The 12186-nt window shown below is 43.1% G+C and overlaps 1 protein-coding gene across 2 annotated transcripts in view; it reads left to right on the top strand.

Moving 5' to 3' along the window:
• The window catches only part of mtor (mechanistic target of rapamycin kinase), a 342907-nt gene that overhangs the window by 308774 nt on the left and 21947 nt on the right, over positions 1-12186 (top strand). For both annotated transcript variants that reach the window (XM_038821832.1, XM_038821833.1), the window contains 4 exons: positions 1935-2109; positions 3773-3908; positions 7212-7359; positions 8464-8586. In XM_038821832.1, the coding sequence (XP_038677760.1) occupies positions 1935-2109; positions 3773-3908; positions 7212-7359; positions 8464-8586 (582 nt within the window). The remainder of the gene's footprint in view (positions 1-1934; positions 2110-3772; positions 3909-7211; positions 7360-8463; positions 8587-12186) is intronic.

Raw genomic sequence — 12186 nt, 5'->3', positions numbered from 1 at the left:
GCTGCTTGCAGACTGCCCACAGGTCATAGGACTAATTCATCATATCCTGATGAGGTGATAATGATTGATAATAGTTTAAGATATGCATCTTTAAAGATGCATGCACATTATATCACAACAATTAATACTTTCATGCTTTTCTACATAGTATTACCAGAAAAGATATTTATCAAAGTGGCATTTAGGTCAATAACAACAAATTTCCTTTGGTTTATTAACCATCTGAAATGTTTTCTGAACAGAATATATCCACTTTAGGGTTTGACACCATTTGAGAAGGAAAATACATTCAAAACAAATGTATGTTCTAACAAGGTGTGGTTGACGAATATTGTCATGACACAGCAGATTTCAAAACTGGGAACAGTCTCAGCCAAATTTCAAAGTATGGAAAGTTTGTTACGTAGTTTGCCACTCTCTACAATTGTGCACATAAAAAAAGCATTTTATATGTTTGTGCTAAAGAAGCAAAATCATTGTGCATCAAAACCACCCATAATTCTAATGTCACAACAAAAAAGCTGGAAAAGCCAGTAGGTCTGGCAGCATAATAGAGTTGACATTTCAAGTCCATATGACTATTCAGAGTTAAAGAGAGGGAGAAAAGTGGGCACTGTGCCACTGTACAGGCGGCACGGTGGACAGTGAGTAGCACTGCTGCCTCAATGCCAGGGACCCAGGTTCAATTCCGGCCTTGGGTGACTGTGCAGTTTGCACTTTCTTCCTGTGTCTGTGTGGGTTTCCTCTGGGTGCTCCAGTTTCCTCCCACAATCCAAAGATGTGTGTGTTAAAGTGGATAAGCAGTGGGTTAGCCCTTAATGTCCAGGTATGTGCAGGTTATGGGGATAAAATAATAATAATATTTATTGTCATAAGTATGCTTACTTTTACCCTGCAATGAAGTAACTGTGAAAAGCCCCTCGTCGCCACATTCCGGGTACATGGAGGGAGAATTCAAAATGTTAAATTCACCTAACAGCACGTCTTTCGGGACCTGTGGGAGGAAACCAGAGCACCCAGAGGAAACCCACGCAGACACAGGGAGAACATGCAGACTCCGCACAGACAGTGACCCAAGTCGGGAATCAAACCTCCGACCCTGGTGCTGTGAAACAACAGTGCTACCCATTGTGCTACAGTGCTGCTGATAGGGCGGTGTGGACATGATACAGGGCTCTTTCGAAGGATTGGTGCAGACTCGATGGGTCAAATGGCCTCCTTCTACACTAGAGATTCTATGATGAACTATGTACTGTATAAGAGGGGCTGCAGCAGAGTAGAAGGCCAGTGATTGGTTGGAGCTAGGAGATGTGTAAGTCATGAGACCGAGGAAGCGTTAATTACAGGAGAAGGTGCCAGTAGTTGCATTAAAGTAAGATATTCGAATGTGTTAATGGGCAACCAGCACAAAACTGAAAACAAAACTTAAGAAAAAGTGACAGATGGCCCAAAGGTGGGGGGATCTTTCATTGGGGCAAAAAAATGTTTTGACTATAAAAATTCTAATGAAAGAAGTCTGTCAGAGTGCACAAGGTGGATGAGAAATTGAACTATCATTTTGATTAAATGAAATTGACTTTCTTAATTTCATTAAAGAGCATTGTTTGGGTTTATCCTGTCTCTAACCTGTGCTCCACCTGACCTATGCTAACATAAGATTACAAAAGTGGGAAGTGATACCATCATTCACTGCAATGAATACAAATTATAATTAGTTTCAAAAAACACACTGGCCCATTTTTCAATGCAAAGGAATTCAGAAAGATAAGTAAACACTGTAATGTGATGGTCATTTTGGGTGCTTTTCCTAAAAGGTGCTAGGATAAAATTGTTGGGGGAAAAATCGGTGTTTTACTCATATATTTAATTGTATTTTAATTGATCTCTCCAGTTGAGCAATTATAAAAATGGACTGCTTTTTTTTTTTTTTGCAGCTCACCTCACTTGAACTCCAGTATGTGTCACCTAAACTGCTGATGTGTCGTGACTTAGAATTGGCAGTACCAGGAACTTATGATCCCAACCAACCAATCATTCGGATTCAGTCAATAGCTCCCTCACTTCAGGTCATAACCTCCAAGCAGCGACCAAGGAAGCTGACCATCATGGGTAAGAAAAGTATGCTTTACAAATAGTCAGTTTCTAATTCATTTGGGTAATTTCCTTTCAAGTGGGAATATTTCTAAACCGAAGACCCATTATCTACTATTTTTGTAGCAAGACACCAATTGGAAAACACAAACATTGCTGAGGTTTTTAAAATAAAAAAGGGTGATGTAAATCAAGAAAGAAAGATTAATTTGAAACAAGCTGAGTTCTTAGAAACAGGAGCCTCTGTATTAACCCTACCATGACGGATGGGAGAGGTACAGGATGAAATTTAATAAATGGGGAACATGACATCAATCCACCATAGCCATCTCATTGCTGTTTCTATGGCGATGCATTTTGCAGAATGTAGTGTCCCACTGTGGAGAGATGGAACACTTAATTAGCATATTTAAATCAGACTTCCACAACGCAACTAAAACCCCAATCTTGAATTTTACTGTTGCTGTGAGGGTTTCCCGGGGTCAAGAAACCGGATAATGAATGAATTGATGGTTTGTGAGCCAGACAGAACAAGAGTGCTCCCAACAGTTGTCACAAAGAAGGCTTCGACCTCTCAGTTGATAATCACAGCCCCTCTGTCCCACCATGTTTCCCCACCCCTGACACATTGCGATCTCTAATGGCCTCTTTCCCTCCAGCGACTTGTGACCAATCTCACCCCAGCCCTGATCGCCAACCTTCTCCCATCCTGCGATGCCCTCTCCGGAACTGTCAGGTTAGCTGGCTGCTAGGCGGACAATGGAAGAAAAAAAAATGGGTTTCTACCATTAAATTCAGCAGGATCTCTGTGTCCCCGGCGTCCCGGTTTCCTCTGCCTTTATTGGCCTCAAATACCTTCCCATAAATATCAGGGTCATGGAGAAAATGATAAAAGCAGATCCACTGATCCTGGTTGAAAAATTGTATTTTTTACTCATTTAATTTCAAAATTTATTTTGACTTAATTTCAAAATAGTCTGTAGTAGGGAGAAAGAGTTGTAGAATGGCGCATTTGGAACTTATAAAGAACAAGAGAATAAAGTTCAGAGGAGTTCCAACCGCAGTATATAAAATAGAAACAGACAAAAAAGATCACAGAGCAGAGAGTGAGACCTTTGGGAGATGGAGTACGGGGCGGCATTAACTGCTGGTTATGAGCTTTCTTGTAATCTCTAAATGCTGGAACAGTGCAATCCTGATATCCTCCCACATAGTCTAAAGATGTGCAGGTTAGGTAGATTGGCCATGCAAAATTGCCGTTTCATGTCCAAAAGGTTAGGTGGGTTACGGGGATATGTGAGGATACAGGGTCTTGCGGAGGGTTGATGCAAACTCGATGGGCTAAATGGCCTCCTTCTGCACTGTAAAGATTCTACTTCTGTTGTTCATGCAGTGCACAAAGCCAGGAATACTTTGGGGCCTTGTGATTGAAAGAAAGGGGGATAACAGAAACAGCAGAGCTGTCAACAAACCTGTCCCATGGCTGACCAAGAGAAAATCAGTATTGCAGCTGTTATTGGGCGTTTGTTTTCTATCATTTAGCAAAATGAAGGTTTTGTCCAAATTATCAGCCAGTCCAAACAAATTCTGATGATCAACAAAGCTGTAAAATGTGATTGTTATGGGCTTTTTCTTCCCCTCCCAATTCAAATTTAACTGAATTTTATCCATGTCCCTGCAGGAAGTAATAGCCATGAATTCATGTTCTTGCTAAAGGGCCATGAAGACCTGCGTCAGGACGAGAGGGTGATGCAGCTTTTTGGATTGGTGAATACCTTGCTGGCAAATGATCCAGCATCTCTTCGGAAGAACCTCAGGTAGCGAAATGTGTTGATGTCAAAAATCAATATCCAAAGGCACATAGTTTAGAGCTTTCCTTTCCTTATTATAATCAAGACCGATGGACAAAATAATTTGTAGGAATGTGCACACGTCACATAGGTACAGTAGCCTTATGATTATGATACTGGATCAAGCAACCCAGAAGTCATCAGTCCAAGTCATCCATTTGGAAACAATCACTACAAAGTTATAAGAATCAAGATAAGACTAAGGAAATATCAGATCAATCGATCCAACAAAGTCCACTTCATTAATGCCGCTGGGATCTGGTGCTCACGTTGGGGGAGCTGACATTAGACTAGTGGAGCAACAGCCTAACCTAGTCATACCCAGAACATCAAATCCATCAGGTACCATCCCAATCTCAACCATCAGCATCTCAGGAATTGTCCTACCATACCAACACAATAGGCTCATTTGGAGTTGGGGCACAGTAATATACAACTAGATGTGAGTGTATATGGGAATCCTTAACATCAACTCAAAATTCCCATTCAGGTCAAACATGGACAACAAATCTACCCCCATCACCCAACCAACTGTAGGCTAGCAGCAGGAGAGAAATTTTACCACAGTCTATAATCTCATGACCTAGCACAATTGGCATTCCTTGGTCACCATTAAACTTGGAGACTAACTCTGGTTTAATGCAGAGCTGAGCATGTCATGGCCGAGAACAGCACTCAGCATGAGGCATTAATCTGATGAAGACACTATGCAGGGTACTTAAATGACAAAAGCTACAGGTTATTGACAGAACTAAGTGATGCCACTACTATCAGATTTGTTTGTCAATATAAATTTGAATACCTATCTCATTTTTTTTCCAATTAAGGGGCAATTTAGCGTGGCAAATTCAGCATGCTAAATTCACGTCCCTGCACATCTTTAGGTTGAGGGGGTGAGACCCACGCAGGCACGGGGAGAATGTGCAAACTCCACACGGGCAGTGAGCCGAGGTCGGGATTGAACCCGGGTCCTCAGCGCTGAGAGGCAGCAGTGCTAACCACTGCGCCACCGTGTCGTCCCACTACTATCAGATCTTAGCAACACATCCATACGAAAGTGTGCTGGGCAACTAGGCAACTAACAGGAGGAAGGTCCATTCACATTCCTATGTTTCCACAGAGTGGAACCTAACATGCGAGTGCAAGAGACGAGGTTGAAGTGTTTGTAATTGTCCTCAGCCATAAGTTCCAAGTGAATAATCCTACTCGAGCTCTTTTTGAACTTCCCCGCTTCATGCCAACCTCCAACAATTTAGTTCGCTCAAAAAGACATTAAGAAATGGCTTAGTGTGTTAGACCAGGGAAATGCAATGAGTATGGACAACATCCTGGCTGGTTGATGGTGAGAATGTATACTTAGAACTAGATGCTTCTTTAACCAAGCTGTTCCACTGCAGTTATGGCATTGACATCAAACCAAAGATGTAGAACATTGAAATTAAACAGAAACCGCTGGGTCAGGCATCAACTGGGGGAGAGAGAAGCAAAGTAAAGGTTTTGCATCAGAGAGATTTTGTCAGAACTGGAAGATATTAGAGATGTAACTATTTGAACAGGTAAGTAAAGAGTGAAAGCAAGAGGAGAGGGTGCAACAAAAAGGAAGGTCTGCCATGGGGTGAAAGGGGAAGCTCCCCTCCAAGTCACTCACCATCCGGACTTGGAAATATATCTCAATTCCTTCACCATCGCTAGTCTAATGTCCTGGAACTCCCTTCCTACAGCACTGTGGGTGTACCTACACCACGTGGACTGCAGAGGTTTAAGAAGGCAGCTCATCACCTCAAGGGCAATTAGCAGTTGGCAATAAATGCTGACCTAGCCAATGACGCCCACATCCTGTAAATGAATTTTAATAAGAAAGGCACAAGTTATTAAATGATTAAATGAATAATGATATGAGGGAAAAGTGGATGGTAATGGGACAAGTAAATAAACAAGGTGGGTCTGGAGGAGCTGTAAATGGCAGTAATAGATTCATTACCAGTAGCTGAAGAGGTTGTGATCTGAAATTGTTGCATTCAGTACCTGGGACAGAGAGTTCAGAGTGGGAATGGGACAGAAAGTGAAAATGACAACGCAGAAGATTGTCCAGGTTTATTTGTCCACAGAAACCAGGAGAAATCTAGCCCAGATAATTATTGTTCAGAAAAGCCTCCTCCCTCTCATTAAAATTCAATTAGTGTGATATGGGCATGGCTGGCTCGACCAGCATTTATTGCCCGTCCCTAGTTTCCCTTCCAAAGGTGATGGTGAGCTGCCTTCTTGAACTGCTGCAGTACCTGTGGTGTAGGTACACAGACTGTGCTATTAGGGAAGGAATTCCAGGATTTTGAACCAGCGACAGTGAAGGAACAGTGATATATTTCCAAGTCAGGATGGTGAGTGATTTGGAGGGGAACCTCCAGGTCGTGTTGTTCCCAGGTATCTGCTGCTCTTGCCCTTCCAGATGGTAGTGGCTGTGGGTTTGGAAAGTGCTGCCTAAGGAACCTTGGTGAGTTCCTACAGTGCATCTTGTAGATGGTACACATGGCTGCCACTGTTCATCAGTGATGGAGGGATTGAATGTTTTGGAAAGGGTAGCAATCAAGTGGGCTGCTTTGTCCTGGATGGTGTTGAGGCTGCACTCATCCAGGCAAGTGGAAAGAATTCCATTACACTTCTGATTTGTGCCTTGTTAATAGTGGACAGGCTTTGGGAGATCAGGAGGTAAGTTACTTCACACAGCCTCTGACCTGCTCTGGTAGCCACAGTATTTATATGGCTAGTTCAGTTTCTGGTCAAAGATCCTCATTAAACTGATAAAAAGTGGCTTCAGTAGTGGCACTGATTTGAGGGAATAAACCAGAGTACTCAGCTTCAGACCTCATTCGTTGATCGATCTTAAACGCTGTTGGCCGAATAGCTCTGTCCTGTTGCAATGCATGGAGAAGATACATGCTAGATGGAAATTTAAACGGCACAAGCTGATATGGTGCTGCTCGCCCACAATGTAAAGCATCTTTAGACTGTCAGGCTTGAACCACTTCAAGTGACATTTTGTGTTTTAAATAATTTGTGTACCTATCTAAAATGAGTAACGTTCTCCTGTATTTTAACAGTAGAAAAAGATCCCTGAAAGAGAAGGTATTTAGCTTGTATTCCACATGCACTAAAAATATTACTTTATTTCTTGAAAGAAAAAAAACATTATTTATATTTGAAGCACATTTTATTTTAAAGATGCAATGCATTTAGATGGTGTTCTCAAATATTCTGGCCTTTTCCCTCCAGTATTCAGAGATATGCTGTCATTCCTCTGTCCACAAACTCTGGCTTAATTGGCTGGGTCCCTCACTGTGACACACTCCATGCACTTATTCGAGACTATCGAGAGAAAAAAAAGATTCTGCTAAACATCGAGCACCGGATCATGCTCAGGGTAGGTATTGCTGCCAATTTATTTCAAATGTATACTTTATTTCTGTTAGGTCATTACTTTTATTCACTTTTCCTTAAAAATTTAAGTGTAATTTCTTTGTTCAACATACAGGGCCACATAGTTAAATGGTACTGCCAGACCTAGTCAAGTGATGGATGGATATGGGGTCTGAACTGTTTGAGGAGTTGGTGCTTCGTCAGTTAGAATGCCACCTTCATATTTGCAATAAATCTATTCAATACAAAACACATTAAAACACTTCCAATACAGTATCTTTTGAATACGATAAATTGCCATAAGATCTATTCTGGCTTGACCGCTTCCAATTAACTTGGTTTAAAGCTTCATCTATTAACTGATTCACTCATTCTCTGCAAAGTTGCTTAAACTCATTAAATGAGGAATGCAAAGCACTTGAAGCCAATAATTTACTTGCAGGTTATGGCATTTTAAGTACTACAATGTGCATCTAGTTGATTGTATTTAAAAGATTTGATGTAAATTCAAAGCTGTATTTCTGGTTCAGTAGATACAATAAACATACAAACTAAGAGCAGGACTAGGCTATTCGGTCCCTCGAGCCTGCTCCACCATTCCATAAGATCATGGCTAATCTGTTTGTGCTGAGTTCCACATTTTCCATCTACCCCTGATACCTTTGATACCCTTGCCCAACAAGAATCTGTCTACCTCTGCCTTAAAAATATTCAATGATCCTGCGTCCACTGCCTTCTGAGGCAGAGTTCCAAAGATACTTGAATGCATTTGACAGCATCAATCAAAGCATTAGGCCCTGTGATTGTCAAGCAAAATATATAATACATTTTTGAAAGAAGGGAATCAAAAGAAATGGAATCATAAGAATTTCTAGCTTGAGGTGAAGGAAACGTTTTTTGTGAAAATATTTGTGGCCTTTTCCATTATGAGATCAGGTTTTCCAAAGTTAGTTGCCTCCTTTTCTCTTTCTTATGCCTTCCTTTCTTCCTTCAATAACGTTGATTTTTTAAATTAAATTTGCATGTTAATTAATTTTTATTTGAAAAATCACTCCAAACTGACAGAGGGAAGGTTTAACTGTACTGCATATTTTGTTTTGACCAAAAGATGGCTCCAGACTACGATCACCTTACCCTGATGCAGAAGGTTGAAGTGTTTGAGCATGCAGTGAATAATACAGCTGGAGATGACCTGGCCAAGTTGCTGTGGCTGAAAAGCCCCAGCTCAGAGGTAAAGCCATGTTTAATATTCAGAGCAATCTGCACAAGGCCTGTGGTCCCCAGCTGTGGTGCACGCATTCTGCACAGAATGTTTGTTTCCAGATTTCTTGTAAATAACAGTATTAAAACTCGCAGATAAATTTTCAGCTTCACTGGATTGATCACCTGTTGCAGAACTCGCTTTGTTTTCAATGAATTACCCCACCATAGCCACAGGGAAGATTTCTCTTTGTAGCAGAGTCATAAAGCACATTCATGAGAATTCCGCCTCTCAATGTCTTTAGCAAATCCTTTAACACATTCCATTACACATGGCACCCAAGAACCATCAGTAGGTCTCAAATCAACTATGAACTATAAGACAAAGTAATGGAATGTAGTTAAAGTGAATTCTAAAAATGATGCCAGATGTATAATGTAGAAACAGAAAACACTGGATATACAAAGAGGGACCATCATTGTCAGCAGAAAAACTGATGAACATTTCAGTCTGGACTCTTTTAGAAGAATTCTAATAATGGGTCGCTTCCAAAATGTTGGTCTAACTCCCTCTTTCAGAAGTTGGTTGACTTGTAATCCACTTCTGCTTCTCATGCGATGGATACTTTTCTTCAAGGTGTAAAGCGTGAAAAAAAAACCTCCGACTTGAGTTACTATGTAGAAAATAGGATGTTCAATGAAATGATACACTTTGAGCGTGCACCTAATATTAGATCTTTGAACGTTAATGCCCGTTCAAAGAAACGTTTGTATTGATATGCAAATATAATTCTCCCTTTTCCTAGAATATAAAGAACCTTGGCTCGAAGTTATCTCAACAGTAAAGTGCGTACACATAGCCTCACATTGAATTATTTTTTCCACTAGAGGGAGATAATGGTATATTGATAAAGTCTCTGGACTAGTAATACAGAGACACAGGCTAATGCACTGGGGATACGGGTTCAGATCCCATGATGGTAGCTGGTGCAGTATAAATTCAATGTATAAAATCTGTAATTGAAAGTTAGTCTTAATAATGCACACCAGGAAACTCTCATAGAATGTTGTAAAAATCCGCCAGTACACAATCCACATCAACACTTTTACATGGATTAACATCGGTTTAAAGTACAACTTTTTTCTCTCCTGTAAATAAGAATTTGCTTTACTACGACTGGCTCCGCTTTCTGTAACACATCACAGAATATCACCCTTATTTTGCACAGTTTGTATATTTTACTGGTGTCTGTCATGGACAGGAAGAGGGTCAATTTATACTGCCCTGATTTCCCTGCTCTTTACCTGTCCGTAAACCAAACGTTTTTTTTTCTGAATTCCCCATTTATAACTGAATTTTGCAAATGTTCCAATCTTCTATTAATCTGCACAGCAAGGGTGGCACGATGGCACTGCTGCCTCATGGCGCCAAGGAGCCGGGTTCAATCCTGGCCCCAGGTCATTGTCCATGTGGAGTTTGCACATTCATAGAATTTACAGTGCAGAAGGAGGCCATTTAGCCCATTGAGTCTGCACCAGCTCTTGGAAAGAGCACCCTACCCAAGCCCACACCTCCACCCTATCCCTATAACCCAGTAACCGCTCCCAACATTCTCCCCGCTTCTACGTGGATCTCACCCCTGCAAGCCAAAGATGCTCAGGGTAGGTGGATTGGCCACGCTAAATTGTCCCTTAATTGGGAAAAAATAATTGGATACTCTAAATTTTAAAAAGAAGAAAATAATCTGCACAGCAAACCAGTGGGGTAAAATGAAAATAAAGGGATAGGTTTATTTTTACACACACACGCAAGAGGGGTTTCGCAACATCCATTCCTTCTACACTAACACAGTAAATAGGGGATAAGAAAGAGGTTTCAAGGCGCAACCATAATAAAATGCAAGTTGGGTTTTACATATCCAGAATCTGAAGTCAACTGGGATTTTCCTTCCAAGGGGCGGCTGACTGCTTGTAGAGTGCTCCGTCTTTCCAGAGTCAGGCTTCCACAATTGGAGAAGCCATATAGGGTGAGTTAGTCTACAGAGTGAGTTTGTCTGGAAGCCTGAGTTCCAAGGTTCCAGCAGTTGGCAGGTTTGATGAGGGCTAGGGTTCTTTCTGCTGCCACCTGCTTGATGGTAGGCAGCACAGGCTGCTGCCTGGAGGTCTGTTAATGATACACCATCAATAATACACAACGAGTGATGAACGTAACTGAGGCTTTAATACACTAAACAGCAAGCCTCCTGCCTCTGGACCTGAACTGGGTCCGGAGGCGGAGACTTGCCACTTTTATACAGAAGCCTGAGGGGAGGAACCACAGGCGGAGCCAGCCTGGACAAGCCCAGACATGTACAATACAGCACAATGCATATAATACAATAATGTGGTTTACCACATTCACCCCCTGTTTAAAAAAATCCAGCGGGGGCGAAGTGGTCTTAAAGGTTAAGTCTGTCGGGGCCTTGACCTTCCGCTGTGACCACCTCAGTCCCGGCTGTGGTGTGGGCGCCGACGTCGAGACCTGCTCGTCCGGGAGCGTGTCGACTTCTTCATCAACCAGATGTTGAGTCGGCGAAGGGTGGGGGCGGTGTATGGGCGGAGGTGGTGGTGCTTGTCGCCAGTGGACCTGCGGGTGTCAGTTCGTGAGGGAGGTAGGGGAAGACGGTGTAGGGTGGGGGGTGGTGGTGATGGTCACCGGGGAGCCTGCAGGAGACCGTGCCCTGCCGCCTGTCCTGCTGTGTCACGTAGGCATATTGGGGGTTTGCATGGAGCAGCAGGACCTTCTCGATGAGGGGGTCGGTTTTATGGCTCCTCGCATGTTTGCGGAGAAGGACGGGCCCCGGGACTGTGAGCCAGGCCGGAAGCGAGACCCCGGAATGGACTTCCTGGGGAAAGGCAAACATATGTTCATGAGGAGTCTCGTTAGTGGCCGTACGTAGGAGCGACCGGATGGAGTGAAGTGCATCGGGGAGGGCCTCCTGCTAGCGGGAGACTGGGAGACTTTTCGACCGTAGGGCCAGGAGGACAGCCTTCCAGACCGTCGCGTTCTCCCTCTCCACCTGTCCGTTTCCCCGGGGGTTATAGCTGGTTGTCCTGCTGGTGATGATGCCTTTGCTGAGCAGTAACTGACGCAACTCGTCCCTCATAAAGGAGGAGCCCTGATCACTGTGGATGTAGGTGGGGAACCCGAACAGGGTGAAAAGACTGCGCAGGGCCTTGATAACGGAGGCAGGTGTCATGTCAGAGCAGGGGATGGTGAAGGGGAATTTGGAGTACTCGTCAACGATGTTGAGGAAATACACGTTACAGTCAGTGGAGGGGAGGGGCCCTTTGAAGTCCATGCTGAGATGCTCAAAGTGGCGGGAGGCCTTTACCAGATGTGCTCTGTCTGGCCGATAGAAGTGCAGTTTGCACTCCGCGCAGACCTGACAGCCCCTGGTCACGGACTTGACCTCCTCGATGGAGTAGGGCAGGTTGCGAGCCCTGATGAAGTAGAAAAACCTGGTGACAGAGGTCGTTGTGGAGGGCCCAGAGTTGGTCTGCTTGTGCGCTGGCACATGTACTGCGGGAGAGGGCATCTGGGGGATCATTGAGCTTCCCGGGTCGAATAGCTGTAGGTGGAGAGCTTGAT

The sequence above is a fragment of the Scyliorhinus canicula genome, chromosome 16 (genome assembly GCF_902713615.1).
Source record: "Scyliorhinus canicula chromosome 16, sScyCan1.1, whole genome shotgun sequence".
Taxonomy (NCBI): domain Eukaryota; kingdom Metazoa; phylum Chordata; class Chondrichthyes; order Carcharhiniformes; family Scyliorhinidae; genus Scyliorhinus; species Scyliorhinus canicula.
Note: the sequence above shows the minus strand (reverse complement) of the source record. Positions and strands in the feature narration are given on the sequence as shown.